The 17,782-nt window shown below is 42.9% G+C and overlaps 1 protein-coding gene across 1 annotated transcript; it reads right to left on the bottom strand.

The window, feature by feature from the left end:
- Positions 1-7,797: 7,797 nt before the first annotated feature.
- On the bottom strand, positions 7,798-17,575 carry LOC120915806. Its single transcript, XM_040326605.1, has 4 exons — positions 17,378-17,575; positions 14,744-14,890; positions 11,951-12,073; positions 7,798-8,012 (listed from the first exon to the last, which is right to left on the bottom strand). Exons 1-4 carry the CDS (start codon positions 17,532-17,534, stop codon positions 7,798-7,800), a joined length of 642 nt encoding a protein of 213 aa, XP_040182539.1. The 5' UTR covers positions 17,535-17,575.
- Between the last annotated feature and the right edge of the window lie 207 nt (positions 17,576-17,782).

A 17,782-nucleotide genomic window follows, 5' to 3' on the forward strand; every position in this document is an offset into this window, starting at 1 on the left:
CATTATTTATGCGGTACCTGCCCTCTGCCAGCCCATTTTTGAAGGGATTGGCTGGGGCCCTCGTCAATACTCCAAGAAGCTCCTGCTAAACTCCACCCTCTACTTCTGGAAGCTTCTTCTGCTTCCAGAGAGCAGGGGGAGTTACCAGAGGTTACCCCCTGAGTCACTCAGCCCCGACTCAGATACAACCCAGGCCTGGCTCTCAGCCAGGCCAAATTTCCTGAAACTAACAATTAACCTATTCTAGCACACTATAAGGTGCTACACATGGTTTTTCATTTTTTTTTTCCCCAAGAATTCTTATCTCTTTGAGGAACACTACTATATTTTAAACTCTGTTTCGTCCATGTCCAAAATGACAGTGGGTGCTGCAGACCCGTCGTAAAGCTCAGAACATAATTTTTTCTGGCGTCCATGATGGAACCCCAGTCATTTTTATGACACTAGTAAGCATGATAGCATTAATAATTTGGAACCAGTTTATGAATAACCCCCCACTGGTCTTTGTACTAAATATTATACCCCATCATTTCATTACTTATGTAATTCACAGTTTAGGACATACCTGTGAAGCCCACTTGTCCCTCAGTGGGCCTGGAGTGGTGAACCTGGGCATCCATTACCTGGTGACCTTTTGGCAACACACAACAGCAAAGTTCTTTTATATGATGCGGTTCTGTATGCAATTCCTCTGTTTCCACTGGCTGGTGTTAATATACATCATTAATAATTTATATCAGACGTATACTTATATAGATATTGTCTAATACTGTTCTTTTAATTTTCGATATAACAATGTTTGATAGTCAATTGCTTCCCCTGAAGAAGAAAAGCTATAACATATCATCTTCGAAACGCATTGGCTGATTTCTCATTTATGGGCTGACAGAAAAAAAAAAAAATGACATATGGCTATCCATTTTTACTGTTATACCACATCAAGTGTTTTAACATTGTATTTTTTCTTGATCTTAAAGCGGATGTTCCCTGGAAAAAAATATTAAAAGCCAGCAGCTACAAATACTGCAGCTGCTGACTTTTAATATTAGGACACTTACCTGTCCTGGAGTCCAGCACCGTCCGCAGCAGAGGACGGCGCTGAGGCGGTGAGGGAACCAGGAAGTGAAGCGCTCCGGCTTTACTGCCCGGTTCCCTATGGTGCATGCGCGAGTCACACTGCGCCTGCCGATTGGCTCCCGCTGTGTACTGGGAGCCGAGTGTTCCCAGCACACAACGGGACTGGACGGGAGGTGACGTAATGCATTACACACGCAATGCCCGAGACTGTGTGGCCGGAAGTTGGTGAAAATACCTGTCTTTAGACAGGTATCTGCACCCCCTGAAAGGTGTCAAATGTGACATCGGAGGGGGGAGGGTTTCCGATCAGCGTGAGTTCCACTTTAGGGTGGAGCTCCGCTTTAACATGTACCAATAAAGTTTGTTGAATTTTTTATCCATATATTTGATTGTTCTCAGAATTGTTGCTCTTTTTTTGTTTATGGCACACAAATAAAAAGCAGAGGTGCTCAAATACCACCAAAAGAAAGCTCTATTTGTGGGGGGGGGGGGGGGGAAAGGACAATTTTATTTGGGTACGTCGCACGACCGCGCAATAGTCAATGAAATAAACACAGTGCCGTTCACCAAAAAAAATTGCCTGGTCTAGAAGGAAGTTAAATCTTCCAGAGTGGTTAATAACCTTTCAATGGCAATATACACAAGGGGACTTCAAAATCTAAAATTATTTTGTTGGCCACCTACATAAAATGAATAAGCAAATCTAATTTTTTTTTTGTTTCTCATTGACAAGTGAAGCAGGAAATAGGTCAAGATAAACATAACTGTTCCGACAATTACAAGGGCGTCTGTTGAATTACTGATAAAGAACACCTGCTTAATTTTTATGCAAATTTACGAAGCAGCATCAATTAGCACTTCCGGAAACTGGTTCTCTCTCCATTCGTAAGTTTTAATTTTATTTATTTCTTTTTTAACCACTTCAATACAGGGTACTTTTACCCCCTTTTTGACCAAGCCAATTTTCCGCTCTGTCACTCTTTGAATGACAATTTTGCAGTCACGAGACACTATACCCATATGACATTTTTATCCCACAAATGGCTTTGGTGGAATTTAATCATCACTGTCTTTTTTATTTTTTTGCACTACAAATAATAAAAAAAAAGAAGACCAAAAAAATAAATAAAAATGTTTTTCTTTGTTTTGATTATAAAATGTTGTAAAGAAGTACATTTTCTCCTTCACTGATGAGGAGGCACTAATAGTCACTATTTTATTTTATAGGATCTCTAAAAAAAAAAAAAAAATTACATACATATATATATATATATTGTGAGGGGTTAGCTCGGTAGCGGGGTGTGTGACCCCTTGGATGGGTTCACCACACACTGAACTTATACAGACTGGCAATCGAAAACGGTTGAAAACAACGTTTCTGGTTTATTTTTCCTTCTTGCTGGAAACCAATTGCAAGTATCCAAACAGCATAAACAAAATCAAAACATAAAATAAATCCTAGCCACGCTGGGCGTCTACCTTCCACACAGAAACCTATCTATGAAGTCTAACACAGCCTACCGCTGGATAGACAGTGCTGCTCATACAGCACAAACAATAGTCTTTGGACTTTTTATCACACAGAAAAGTCAATGGTCTCCTCACCTCATCAGGAGACTGTCTGGCACTGCTTCTCCTGTTCACACAGCCTTAGGAGTGATGCAGCCAATTAGTGGTTATCTTCTGGGCTACTTTATAGAGGTCCTTAATTGCCTCACTCTGAACAGCTGGAGTCTTCCAACGGCCCTTAGCCTTCCTGGCTATTTCTGGCAGCCGACGCCTAATAATGATTGGTGTATTGTCTAACAAGGCAGAAACGTATGTCCCAGCAGTGACAACACCCACAGATTTACCTGACTTCCTGTCACATACCCCCCTCTTGTTTCAACCCTAGGGTTGGGACACAGGTTACCAGGCAGGCATGCACTCGGGACAACCCATCTGCATTCCCCATTTTAGCACCGGGGCGATGCTAAATTCAATTTTTTTAATTTCCTTCTGAAGCTCAACTATCATGCTCTGTTTACTGTCCAGAAGGGACTTGCTCTGTACGCTGCTCATCAAATGTTTCACCCTTTTTTTCATTTTTTCATTTTCCTTGTTTACTTCATCTTTTTCCTTCTGTTGCTTTTTAAGGGTTCTCTGCTTTGTTCGCAACTCTTGGTTTAGGTTTTCCAGGTCTTCTGTGAGGTTATTTTCTCTAGCCTTGCTAGTTTTTAGGGTCTCTTTAAGCTTTAGTTGTAGCTTATTTAAATCTTCAATCTGTGCCTTTAAATCTTTGGTCTGTGCCCTCCACTTCAATGAGGCATGATCCGTCAGCAGTTCAAACTGTCTACCCACGAGGTAGTACCGGAGAGAATCCAAAGCCCATTTCACCCAGGGGATTTGTATTTGTGTCATTATCTCTTGTTTTATTGAATTGATCACAAACAGCAATTTATCATATTCAGTATTCAGGCCGCACAGCTTCACTTTATTGGCTTCATACTGGGCTTTCTTTTTTTGACGGCCAGCTCTGGAAGCCAGCTTGTTTTTCTCCTTACGAGATCGCGGCCTGGCAGTGACAGGAAGCTCCGATACGGGTGTTATGTCACTGATTACTTTATTCAGTTTACGCAGTTCACCACCAATCTGCAGAAGTTTTCTTGGATTTGGAGTTAGGTCTTCCACACCTGTCCTGCGAGATTTCTTCACAGTGTACTTGCCGTGATGCAGACCATTCTTCTGGTACATATTTCTGGGAAGCGTGTGTCTGTCCCATTCAGACGGTCTCAGCATCCCTTAATGTTGAGAAGGCATTAATTGCTTGCTATATTCCCAGAAATACCTTCGCTTTCGTCTTTTCCTCGATGACACGGCAGTTATTCCTTTCAAATCTTCAACAGAATCATTTTCATAACCTGGCTCTGAAAAGGTATCACTGATATCAGGTTTGTCATCTTCATTGTCTTCTTCTTCTTCCACCTCTCTAGTAAACTCCACTTTCTTATCTTTGTGGTGCCACACAGGATTCATGCTCTCCATGAAATATTTCACATCGCTGTAAATCTTAATTCCGTCAGCTGTGCCTTTACCTTTCAGTGGGGAGGCAGACATTGCACTTTTTCTACAAATTTCCTGCATTATATCTTCAATACCTTCTTTGGTAAGATCCATTTCAGTCGTGTCGTCTCCCCTGCTATCTTTTACCACAGCTTTGTAAAGTCCTTTTATCTTCATTTGTAAACTTTTTCATTACAAGTGTCCCTGACCCAGTTTGATTATCAAATTGTCCGTTAGATAGTGGTTTCTTGTCCACAGACCACTTGAGCGTGGTCTCTGTTTTGGTATTTTTAACTTTGCATATCATAATAACGTGGCAGTCTTCTGTGACCTTCCACTGCAACTGCTCCTCAAAATGTGGTCCTTGTTTTTTTTTCCACGCCTTCTTCTTCTTCTTTTGGGACTCATCATAAACTTTATCAAAATCTTCCCCAGTAAGGGTAACAATGAGCTGGTTTGATGCTTTTCCATCTACTACTTTTGCAGTATATGTTCCTTTATCTTCTTCACCAAAGTCTTCCTTAATTATTTCAATAAGTCCATTTTCCTTGTCAAATGTAATTTTTCGTTTCGGTGTATTTTGGATGACTTTGTCATTGAGAATCATCTCCAAATCTGCATCAGAGGACAGTTTTTCTACTTGTAACCAGAGGCGCACATCCCCATTCTCCAGTACTTCCACATTCCAGCCTGAGATTTTCTGTATCAGTAGATGTCGTACATCATGGCTTTTGCGCATCAGTTCCTCTAGTTCTTCCGTTGTTAGCATGTGACTAGCAGATACTCCATCTGTATTTGGCATTTCAACAGCATAGGTGCCTACATCTTCTTCAGAAGGGTTTGTTAGAATAAGTTTAGACTTATTTCCATCGGTAGAAATGTCTGTTCTCTTTGAGCCTGGAGCTCCCTTGTAGTCCTTGGACCAGAGGAACTGTGGATTGTCAACTGGCTCTGGGTTTTCAAATGAAAGGTAAATAAATCCTTCCTCGTCTACCCCAACCTCAATATCATTCGTGCCTTTTTTTCCGGTTGGCTCATCATCCGAATCACTGGCAATGTGATTTTGAGCATCTTCATTTTCAGAGTCACTAGCATTACGATTATTGCTATCATTTTCTACATCGCTGGATGTTCGCTCCCTAGGTTCATCATCTTCTAAATCATCAGAGTCACGCTCATCTTGAACTGAGGTTGCACCACCGTCATCTGAGTCATCCAGACAGTCAGATTGTCCACCGCAAACAGCATTAGTTGGAACACAATTAAGATGTTTACACTGATACTCGTTACTTTTGCACATCTGCAGTTTGCAGTGAACTTCATCACTGCCATCATGGCAGTCCGTGCGACTATCACACCGCCAGAAGGTCGGAATACATCTTCACTAGCACAAGCCCACTGCTCATTTTCACAAGTGATCTTCTCCAATTTACAGTCCTTTTCATCACTTCCGTCTTTACAGTCTTTTGCACCATCACATTTCCATTCCATTAGCAAGCGTTCACCAGATGGACATTTAAATTCCCCACTTTGACAGTGGACATGTTTAGTGACTGTACAGTTTTGTTCATCTGAATGGTCACCACAATCACTGTCTCCATCGCAGTGCATAGTATAGGGAATACACTGTCCATTAGTACACTGGAACTTGTTACTGCCACATTCCATACGTTCACAGCCTTGTTCATCAGGCTCATCAATGTAGTCTGGTTTACCATCACAGATCCAATTCTGAGGAACGCAACAAGTCTTTGAAAGACACCAAACAGAAGGATCTGTTGGTCTCCAGCAGTTTTTTTCATCAGATCCATCAGAACACCGTGACACCCCATCACAGCGGTATTTCTTCTCAAAACATTTTGTACTACTTTCACACTGAAAAAAGTATTCATTTGTCTTTTCCTGTTTTTTGGCTACAGCGCCACAAAAACAAGTATTTTCCTTGGCTGCATCTCGAACTTTAGGTACACAAGTGGCTCCACCCACTATGATCACGTGATCAATTTCCTCCATGTTCATTTCAGCACCACTCAAAGCCTTTTGCACAGGTATGGGGACTCTTTCAAATAGGTCTTCACAAAGCTCCTCACTGTTTAGCTGAGCAAGAGTGGGGGTTTTACTGATAACTTCTTCATCCTGATAGGGACTCGAAAAGTCATCAAGACGAAGATAATCCACCTCTTTTGTTCCCCATGTTTCCAAATTAGTTAGCTTTGTGTACTTGGTCAGATCCTCACAATATGTATCCCACCGCTCCCAGTGAGATGTTAAGGGTGGACTGTTTCCAAGGATACCAGTAAACAAATCAAATATTTCAAAGTCTTTGCACTCCTCCAACACCAGACAATTCTCTGCTGGGCTTTGTTGCTGTGTCACGATGGCCTCCATTTGCTGCTGGTGTCTCTGTTCCCAGCATGCCTTGCTCTTTCGGTGAGCTGCAAGGCTCTCTTGGTGAACCTGTTGTTGAGCTGCCATGCTCTCTTGGTGAGCCTGTTGTTGAGCTGCAAGGCTCCGCTGTTGAGCTGCAATGCTTCGCTCCAAATCTGCATTCATCTGCTGTTGATTTGCATTTGATAAAACCAGCTGTTTCAGCATCTCCTCCATTTTGGGTTTACTTTAACTGCCCGCATTCTCCACCATATGTGAGGGGTTAGCTCGGTAGCGGGGTGTGTGACCCCTTGGATGGGTTCACCACACACTGAATTTATACAGACTGGCAGTCAAAGACGGTTGAAAACAAAGTTTCTGGTTTATTTTTCCATCTTGCTGGAAAATAATTGCAAGCATCCAAACAGCATAAACAAAACCAAACATAAAATAAATCCTAGCCGTCTACCTTCCACACAGGAACCTATCTATGAAGTCTAACACAGCCTACCGCTGGATAGACAGTGCTGCTCATACAGCACAAACAATAGTCTTTTCCTTTCTATAACAAGTCAATGGTCACCTCACCTCATCAGGAGACTCTCTGGCACTGCTCTCCTGTTCACACAGCCTTAGGAGTGACGCAGCCAATTAGTGGTTATCCTCTGGGCTACTTTATAGAGGCCTTTAATTGCCTCAATCTGAACAGCTGAAGTCTTCCAACGGCCCTTAGCCTTCCTGGCTATTTCTGGCAGCCGACGCCTAATAATGATTGGTGTATTGTCTAACAAGGCAGAAATGTATGTCCCGACTGTGACAACACCCACAGATTTACCTGACTTCCTGTCACAATATACATATATATATATATATATATTATTATTACTGTTATTATTATTATTAAAGGGCCCAGTAGTCCCCAGGGCCCCGATTTTTTTTATATTATTTTAGTTCTTTTTTATTTCTTATATATATATATATATATATATATATATATATATATATATATATATATATATATCATTTTTTTTTTATTAAAGGGCTCAGAGGGCCCCATGTGGCAAACCCCCCCTTTTTTTTTTGAGACACCAACGTGGAGCAATCTGCAGATAACAATTTCTGCGTCTTACTTTGCTGATCTGCATCTTTTTGGGTAAGTGATACTGAAAGTAGTGAAGCTGGAGTATTGCCAAAGCAGCCAGGTAATCAACGCTCATGACAGATTTACTTTAAACAAGATCTCATGTGTTTTTATTCGAAAGGCCATAAAAAGCAAAGTTTGCACCAAGGCTTGGGACAAGACAATGGTTTTCAAATGTCCAGTACACAGAGGGCTGTATATGTGATCATTAAGAATTTGTAAATGGCACTACTCCATGTGATTGCACCGCTTACTGTGCAACGAATATCCGTTTTTATGGTACTGAAAGTATTACGTTCATCATCTGCCTCTGTCAGGATGGATCCGGCTTCACAGATCTCATCGGTGGTGCAGCCGTGTAAGGTTTCCATCACAATGTACCTTCCTGTAAAAAAAAAATTGTTTAAAAATATTATACAGAACATTCAACCATCATTCCATTCAAATGTGATTTGTTTTTCAATGTTTGTTCTGGAAAGTTCAGTAAAATCAAAGTTCACAAACATCATTAATTAATGTTATACTTCAACGGACTAGTTGGTTTATGGACTTTATTAATAAGCCTTTTAAAAATAATTATTTAGTGTATAGTTCACGCCATTTAGGAACCGCTGGTGAATAGGGATCCCCGCCCTGCACAGCTAAGCGCACCGAATCTTCACAGCTTCCTAGAGTCAAGAAACAGTCGAGTAGCAGTGGCCCGTCCATAAGGGGCGCAGGGGCGCCACCCCCCCCTGATCTCTATGCACCCAGCCCCTATTTCCATGCAGGGTGCCGGAAGCATAGAGTTCTACAGGGGGGGGGGGGGGGTTGTGAAGCACGTGACTAGAGCCTCAGGCTCTAATTGGTTTAAAAAAGGATGGGCTGGGGGTGCCCTGAGCCCACCCAATCAACATTCGCTATTGTCTTCCTGCTTCTCCTCCCAGCCAATCAGGATAGGAAGCGGGTCCTGAGACCGGATTGGCCAGGAGGAGAAGCCGACCATGACCTGGATGGGGTAAGTGCCAAGCAAGCTTGCAGGTAAAATAGCTGGTGGATGGGGCACCCGTTGGGTAACATTTGGGTTTGTTTGCTGCCCCCCTCCAAAAAAAATGGGGCACCAGCCGCCACTGCAGCCCAGTGCTTGTTTTTTGCATTTTATTAACTTGGATAGGGAATAGGGATATTATGGGATGCCAACTTGATCTAGAACTCTTCAGGAACAATTTTCTTATATACAGTCTACATACACTTCTCTCTCTCTCTTTCTCTCTCTCTCTCTTCCTTCAGCACACTTGCTTGCAGAAACCCTAGCTGGCGCACAGATAATTGATCTTGCAAAAAGGGCAACAGTCAGATATTGTAGCAAAAGCCCTTTACAGGCAGGGCCCCTGGGCCCCTTGGGTTGTGTAGCAAATACATTTCTGTGGCCACTGATCCCAGCACCACCTCTTCAGGCACTACCAGCATGCCTGGCTGCAGCTGCCGCTTTCACTATCCCACCTGGCTACTTCTCCACAGTCCTCCCACCTGGCTTACCTCTCCCTGGAGATCTCCTGGAAGTGCTGACTGTTATAGCTGCAAAAGGTGGGCCAACTCAATATTGAACCCTATGGACTAAGACTGGGATTCTGTTAAAGTTCATGTGCGTGTAAAGGCAGGCGTCCCAATACTTTGGATAATAAAGTGCATATGAGAAAATAAAATGCTTTATAGACTCTACACATTTGATGTAATGCTTTTCTTCTTCTAAATGAGGCTCCTACGTGCATGGGAGCTGCCTAGCTGGAGACATTGTAGTCTTTATAAGCAATCAATGCTGCACCTCCCGTCGGAAATTAGAGATCCAGAGCCTCTCACCCACATAAATGTCACATCAAAAAACACATGTAATAATCAATTTTCTCCACATCTGACAGATGTCTTTACCTTGATTTTCTGTTCTTGTATAGTGCACGCAGCGTTTTTCATCCCCAGTACATTGTAAATTGTTATATCTTAGGCATCGATCAGAGTTGGGATAGTAGCAGGCTGGGCAGACCAATCCATTCACGCCATTGCTGATGGATGGCACTACAGACAAAGGTATACAATAGTTCTATGATATAGTAAGACAACTGTGTAAAAAAAACTGACCTAATCTCAGAATTACTGGGATACTATCAGGGTAGCTGATACATGTAGTGCTGTAATTTATCACTTGGAAACAGTTCCAGGGAAGAACACATCCATGTAGCATCTCTATCTTAGAAGTAGTGCTGCTTCCAGAAGTCAGGTCATTACAGAAGACAAGGGGGCATTCTTTAAAGCAGAAGTAAACCCGTCCATAAAACAATTTCATTTACGCCACGTGCCGTAAATGTAACACTCCCATTGGTTGTGCTCTCAACCAAACTGTCAAACCATCCAATGGCTGGTGTCATAACTAATCACATGTGCAGCATCATGGCAGTTGTAGATTAAACAGAGGCAACAATGGCAGCTTCCTTGGCTGAAAACGATATGGGGGTTTACTTACACTTTAAGGGCCCTTTCACACCGTTTATGGATGAAAAAGGGACATACATGTATCCCTGTGGGATAGCGGGTGTCAGCGGATGTTCATCCGCTGACACCCGATCTCATCAGTGTCCGCTATGGTCCGATTCTGCAGACGGAGGAAATCCTATTTTTCCATCCCTCTGTAGAGCGGATCGGATGAACACGGACAGACGGTTCGTGTTCATCTGATCCCCCCCATAGAGGAGAGAGGAGATCTGACAGGGCGGTCCCTGCACACTGTCATCTGCCGGCTCAGCAGGGATCGGCGGAGCGATCCCCACTGAGCAAGCGGATATATAAGGAACGGGTCATTACGGGATCTGCCAGTGTGAAAGAGCCCTAAGTTTGGAGGCAAATAGATTTCACCTCCACATACAGAAAGTCTTTTTTACAGTGAAAATGTGGAATAAACTCCCGTAAGAGCTGGTTCTGGGCAGCCTAGTAGATTGTTAAAAAAAAATCCCCCAAAAATGTATGCATTCCTTAATGCAAAAAATATAACTGGATACTAACATTTATAGGTAGCATCACCAGGGATTGTTGATCCAGGGAATATCTGATTGGCTCCTGGGGGATCAGGAAGGAATTTATTTTTCGCCACTGGAGCAAATTGGACCATCCCTTACTGAGTTATTTTGCCTTCTTCTCAATCAAATGTGGGTATAAGATTGGCATATGGGGGTTTTCTATTTATGTATTATTTTACTGCTAGACCTAGATGGACTAGTGTCTTCTTTCAACCTGACTTACTATGTAACTATATGTAGCCAGGTTGGTAACAACAATCTGCACCATCCCTAGGATCCTGTGCTGCCATATGATATCAATGAATAAGTAGAACAGAATAGAAGGCATTACAGGAGATACATACCAGTTGGGAATGGCCTTTGACACATATTCTGATCTGAATCTAATGATTGCAGTGGGTTACTGCACTTTGATACCCTGATAGCTGCTTCTATCTTCCATAAATCATTAAGCTGAACTGTTATGCCTGTACACACGATCGGAATTTCCATCGGGATAAACTCTGACGGATTTTTCTGCCGGAATTCGGAAAGCTATATTTTTTACTTTTTGCAATAATAAATATCCCCAAAAAATATCATATATATATTTCCTCAGTTTAGGCTGATATGTATTTTTCTAAATTTTTTTGGTATAAAAAAATAATAATCGTAATACGCGTATATTGGTTTGCGCAAAAGTTATAGCGTCTACAAAATAGGGGATATTTTATGGCATTTAATGGGCTCTGTACCCTTATGTGCTGTGCCCTGTACTTCTAAAGTAGAAGCCTAGTTAAATCTTAACTATACTTAAACCTACTCCCACCTCCAATCTCTGCCTATAACTACCCTGTGAAAGGAAAGATGTCTATACTTATCTATTCGGAGGGTGCACCGGTTCAGTCCTATGATAGACTCCCAGCACTGGCTTCAGGGAAGAGAAGAGATTGCTGACAACGGCTGCAGAAACTATGCAGTAATGTCAGCCATAGGCTTACTATGGGGAAATCGTTGTCGGCTGTCCCTCCTCTACACTGAGGCCAGTGCTGGGATCATGTGACCAGACAGGAGTGCCCTTGAAATAGATAAGTATAGACATCTTTCCTTTCACAGGGTAGTTATAATAGGCTTAGAATGTGGATGGGAGCAGGTTTATGTATAGTTAGGATAAGACTGGACTTCCACTTTAATATCCTCCTGGCAGAGAAAATGAGAGGCATTTCTTAACCTTTGAACATTTTACCTGAAATCCATTTACCACATTACATGCACTGTATACAATAAACAGATATACCATATATAATCCTTGTTCTTTCATATACACAGACATCTTCATCTTGTGAACACAAGATCGCTTTAGCCTTGGGGTTGTACTCTTCGGGACAATTGTGACAAATTCTACACCAGATAAAATGTCCTGGAGAAAACAGATACAAGTCAATGAACAGGACAGGAAATGGATCATAGGTTTTTTGCTGAACAGGAAGTCAGCTGCATGCTGGAAATCCCCCCTCCCCATATGACCTTCATTGTAAACAATCTCTGAATTTCATTATAGAAGTTAAAGTGGGGTTTCGGGCACAATTAAATTTTTTTTTTGCAAGCTAAAATTTATCACATTAACTAGTCCCTAAAACATATTAATAGCTCCCCAATTGTTCCAGAAATCATTGCAAACACTTGACTTATATCCTCCAGCTCATGTGGTGGCCGTATCCATCATATGTGTGGGCATGTGAAGCCCAGTTCCTTTTTCTTCCTGGTTTTCAGGGCAAGGTGCATGCTGGGTGATTTTTAGGCACCGTAATGCCCAGAGACTCCTGGGAAATGAGTGACATAATTTCCAAGGAGGCAATGGGGTCTTAAGACAGGAAGTTGAACCACCTACAACCAGGAACTATGGGCCAGATTCAGGTACAATTGCGCCCGTGTAACGTAAGCCGTTTACGTTACACCGCCGCAAGTTTTCAGTTTTAGTGCCCGATCCACAAAGCACTTACCTGGAAACTTGCGGCAGTGTATCGTAAATACGTCCGGCGCAAGGCGGTCCAAATTGAATGGGCGGGTACCATTTAAATTACGCGCGCTCCCGCGCCGGAGCTACTGCGCATGCTCCGTTTCGAAATTCCCGCCGTGCTTTGCGCGAACTGACGTCATTTTTGCGATCGGCGACGTGCATAGCGTACTTCCGTATTCCCGGACGTGTTACGCAAACGACGTGAAATTTTAAATTTCGACGCGGGAATGACGGCCATACTTTAGACAGCAATACGTTTGCTGTCTAAAGTTAAGGCACCCAAAACGACGACTAACTTTGCGACGGGAAACTAGACTAGCGGCTACGTAGCGAACGCGAAAAACCGTTGTGGATCGCCGTAACTCCTAATTTGCATACCCGACGCTGGTTTACGACGCAAACTCCCCCCAGCAGCAGCCGCGGTACTGCATTCTAAGATCCGACAGTGTAAAACAATTACACCTGTCGGATCTTAGGGAAATCTATGTGTAACTGGTTCTATGAATCAGTCGCATAGATACTCTGAGAGATACGACGGAGTATCTGAGATACTCCGTCGTATCTGAGATACTCCGTCATATCTCCTTTGTGAATCTGGGCCTCTAACTTTTGCACAAACCAATCAATATAAGCTTATTGCGATTTTTTTTACCAAGTGCATCCAGACCCTCCGACTGTAGTTCCTGGGAAATCGAGAAATATCTTTCTACCTTCCTGTTTTGTCGGTTGGCAAGCAAGTCTATTTCCGATTTCCAAAGTACTGAACCAGGGTTTGAAAGACCTCTGGGTTCAGTTCCCATTCCTCCTGCCTCAACTGCTGACGGCTGAGGAAGTCTGCTTCTGTATTGCTCGTCCCCTTTATGTGTATGGCTGAGATAGAGAGTACTCTTCCTTCTGCCCATTCCAAGATTTTCTTGGATAGTTCTAGTAGGGGACTGGATCTGGTCCCTCCCTGGTGACCTAGGTACGCTACCACTGTAGAGTTGTCGGAGCTTACTTGGACTTCTCTGCCCCTGATGTCTTCCTGGAAGGCTATTAGGGCTTCCCCCACTGCTCTGAGTTCCCTGTAGTTGGATGACCTGCGAGCTAGTGAGCTGTCCCATTGCCCCTGGGCTTTTTTCTTTTCCAGGTGGGCGCCCCACCCCCAGGAGCTGGCATCCGTGGTAACCTTCACTGGGTTCCACTGCGCCCATGGTCGCCCTTCCTTCAGGTTTTGGTGAGTCGTCCACCACTCCAGGGAAGTCAGGACCTGAGGGGTGAGCAGTATTTCCTGATCTAGGGACTCTCTCTTTCTGTCCCACGAAGACAGGAAGAAGAAATGCAGTGTCCTGGCATGAAGCTGAGCCCAGACTACCGCTGGAATGCTTGCTGACATAAGGCCTAAGACTCTCAGAACATTTCTTCTGGAGAGTCTGGGGTTCTTTATCAGGTCCCCTGCTGCTGAGGCTAGTTTTAACACTTTGTCTTCTGGCAAGAAGAGCCTCTGCTGTCTGGTGTCCACTATATATCCCAGAAAGGTCTTGACCTGTTCTGGTGTGAGGGAGGATTTTTCTTTGTTGACTATCCACCCTAGACACTCCAGGACTGCTATTGCCTTGTTGGCATCCAACGTGACTTGGATGGCTGACTTTCCTGAAATCAGTAAGTCGTCTAGATAGGGTATAAGGGATATACCCTGAAGGTGCAAAAATGCCATTGCTTCCGCTAGGATTTTTGTAAATATCCTTGGGCTGGAGGTTAGCCCAAATGGTAGTGCCCTGAACTGCCAGTGGAGGATTTCTCCTTCCACTACGACCGCAAACCTCAGGTACGCCTGGTGATCCACATGAATTGGCACGTGAAGGTAGGCATCTTTGAGGTCTAGGGTCACCATGAAGGCTTCCTTCATGAGGTTCTTCCTTACCGAATAGATACAGTGTTGCATAACCGCGCAATTGTCATTCAAAGTGTGACAGCGCTGAAAGCTGAAAAATGGCATGGGCAGGAAGAGGGTGAAAGTGCACTGTATTGAGGTGGTTAAAGGGTCCACCTTTTAATAAAATAAAATAAAAAAACATGAACTGAACTCACGTGTTGCTAGATTGGTTTTGCTGGTCACCTTAGTGTAGCGGGTCGGAATTTTTTCATCTGGATATGTTAGAAAATCCAAAGGTTGGTTCTCTCTGCACAAGCTCTCTGCAAAAGTGCTGCAGCCACTAGTGTGCATTATCGGCTTGGCTAGGAAAAAAAAAAGGAAAAAAGACATAAGAAATGGTCAGTCTGCTGGTCTGTTGCAGAAAGTAGTAAAGGAACATGGGAAGCATACAGAGGACACACGAGAACTTTGAGCTGAAAACGTTCAAGTGTGAATACAGACTAAAAATTATCGCTGGGATAGTCTCTGTGAATGGAAAAGAGAGATGCATTGTATCGTTCTCTGTTCTTGCTGAGATAAAAAAAAAAAAGTGTAGATCAAGGTTTGAGATACTGTAGGTCAGCCTCAGGGTTAGTGTTTGGGTCAAGGTCAGTGTCAAAAGATGAGGTCAAAAGTCAAGGTCAGGATCAGTATTTTCTTGGACACACTTAACCCCTTCAGCGCCCCCTAGTGGTTAACCCCTTCCTGGCCAGTGTGATTTACATAGTAATCAGTGCATTTTTATAGCACTGATCGCTGTATAAATGACAATGGTCCCAAAATAGCGTCAATAGTGTCCGATGTGTCCTCCATAATGTTGCAGTCACAATAAAAATCGCTGATCGCCGCCATTACTAGTAAAAAAAAATATTAATAAAAATGCCATAAAACTATCCTCTATTTTGTAGACGCTATGGCCCGGATTCAGAGAGCAGTTACGAAGGCGTATCTCCGGATACGCCATCGTAACTCTGAGTTGCGGGGTCGTATCTATGCGACTGATTCATAGAATCAGTTACGCATAGATTTCCCTAAGATCCAAGCAGCGTAAGAGTCTTACACCGTCGTATCTTAGGCTGCATATTTACACTGGCCGCTAGGTGGCGCTTCCGTATATTTACGCAAGGAATATGCAAATTAGGTAGATACGCCTTTTCAGAAACGTACGTCCGCCCGGCGCATTTTTTTTACGTCGTTTACGTTAGGCTTTTTCCGGCATAAAGTTACCCCTGCTATATGAGGGGTATCCTATGTTAAGTATGGACGTCGTTCCCGCGTCGAATTTTGAAAAGTTTACGTCGTTTGCGTTAGTCGTTCGCGAATAGGGCTGTACGTAAGTTACGTTCACGTCTAAAGCATTGACGATTTGCGGCGTAATTTTGAGCATGCGCACTGGGATTCTTTCACGAACGGCGCATGCGTAAAAAACGTGGGGTCACACTACATTTAGATAAAACACGCCCACATCATCCACACTTGAATTAGGCGGGCTTACGCCAGACCACATACGTTACGCCGCTGTAACTTAGGGCGCAAGTTCTTTCTGAATACGGAACTTGCGCCCTAATTTACGGCGGCGTCAGATACGTTACGCCCGCCGAGAGATAGGCAGATCTCTCTGAATCCGGGTCCAAAACTTTTGCACAAACCAATAAATAAACGCTTATTGCAATTTTTTTTTACCAAAAATATGTAGAAGAATACGTATCAGCCTAAACTGAGGAAATTTTTTTTTTTATATATATATATATATATATATATTTTTGGGGGATATTTATTATAGCAAAAAGTAAAAAATATATTTTTTTTTTATATGGTACAAAAAATAAAAACCACAGAGGTGATCAAATACCACCAAAAGAAAGCTCTATTTGTGGGAAAAAAGAACGTCAATGTTGTTTGGGAGCCACGTCACACGACCGCGCAATTTTCAGTTAAAGCGACGCAGCGCCGAATCGCAAAAAGGGGTCTGGTCATTTGGCAGCCAAAACCTCCGGAGCTGAAGTGGTTAATGCATGTCAATATTCTGTTTGCTTTGTTAGCAGAAGATTGGCATTGCTTGCCATTGCTGAGCCTATCATCTACTAGGACCCCCAGGTCTCTTTTCATCCTAGATTCCCCCCAGAGGTTCTCCCCCCAGTGTATAGATTGCATTCATATTGTTGCCACCCAAATGCATCAATTTAAATTTTTCTACATTAGACCTCATTTGCCATGTAGTTGCCCACCTCATTAATTTATTCAGATCTTCTTTCAAGGTTTCCACATCCTGCGGAGAAGTTATTGCCCTGCTTAGCTTAGTATTGTCCGCAAATACTGAGATTGAACTGTTTACCCCATCCTCCAGGTCATTTATGAACAAATTAAATAGGATTGGTCCCAGGACAGAACCCTGGGGGGACCCCACTACCCACCCCTGACCATTCCGAGTATTCCCCATTTATCACCACCCTCCGAACTCGCCCTTGTAGTCAGTTTTCAATCACTCACCCTATGGTCCATGCCGGACCTTATTTTGTACAGTAGACATTTATGGGGAACTGTGTCAAATGCTTTTGAAAAATCCAGATACACCCCGTCTACATGCGATGATATATACAGTTTTACTAACACATGTCAAAGTTACAGAATTGGGCTCAGGCAATAAGATTTGTTTGACCCTTAGGCGCAAAGAGGTTAAACTCCCTGTAGCCACTTCAAGACTTGTTTTTCAGCTTTGAATGAAGTGTATGTCGAAGCCCACAAAATAGCTTCCACCACAATTGTGCGACAAGCAAACTTTAAATTCAGGTAAGTCTGACATTACTTACAGCCTATAAATTTTCCTTGAAGAGTCAAGCAATACCTTTCTTCTCCGGTACATGCCATTGAATAGTTAGCTGTGCAGGGTTCATGATTGGAAATACAAGCCGGGCACAGAACACCATTCTTGGTGGCATTTTCTGCCTTCACTTCAAGTAACAACATGGAAGAAAACAGAAAGAAAAAGTAAGCAAGACTTCCAATACTGCATGACGTACACCATAACAATAACTAGCAATAAATCTCCAAATAAATATTAAATCTCCCAAAAAATATTAAAGCTTCGTATTTTTTTTTTTAAATAACAAACATGTCATACTTACCACCACTGTGCAGATAGTTTTGCACAGAGTGCCCCGATCTACCTCTTCTGGGGTCCCACGCCGGTGTCTTGTCATATTCGGCTCCCCATC

Source organism: Rana temporaria, chromosome 10 (genome assembly GCF_905171775.1).
Source record: "Rana temporaria chromosome 10, aRanTem1.1, whole genome shotgun sequence".
In the NCBI taxonomy this organism is placed as follows: domain Eukaryota; kingdom Metazoa; phylum Chordata; class Amphibia; order Anura; family Ranidae; genus Rana; species Rana temporaria.

Bases quoted from the DNA above. Each gene is read 5' to 3' on its own strand.
- LOC120915806 (XM_040326605.1), bottom strand. From the start codon at position 17,534: ATGTTGTTACTTGAAGTGAAGGCAGAAAATGCCACCAAGAATGGTGTT. The intron at 12,074-14,743 runs GTGAGTTCAGTT...TGTTTTCTCCAG, and splicing joins CAAAACCAATCTAGCAACAC to GACATTTTATCTGGTGTAGA. The intron at 8,013-11,950 runs GTATATCTGTTT...TTTTTTTTACAG, and splicing joins AAGAACAAGGATTATATATG to GAAGGTACATTGTGATGGAA.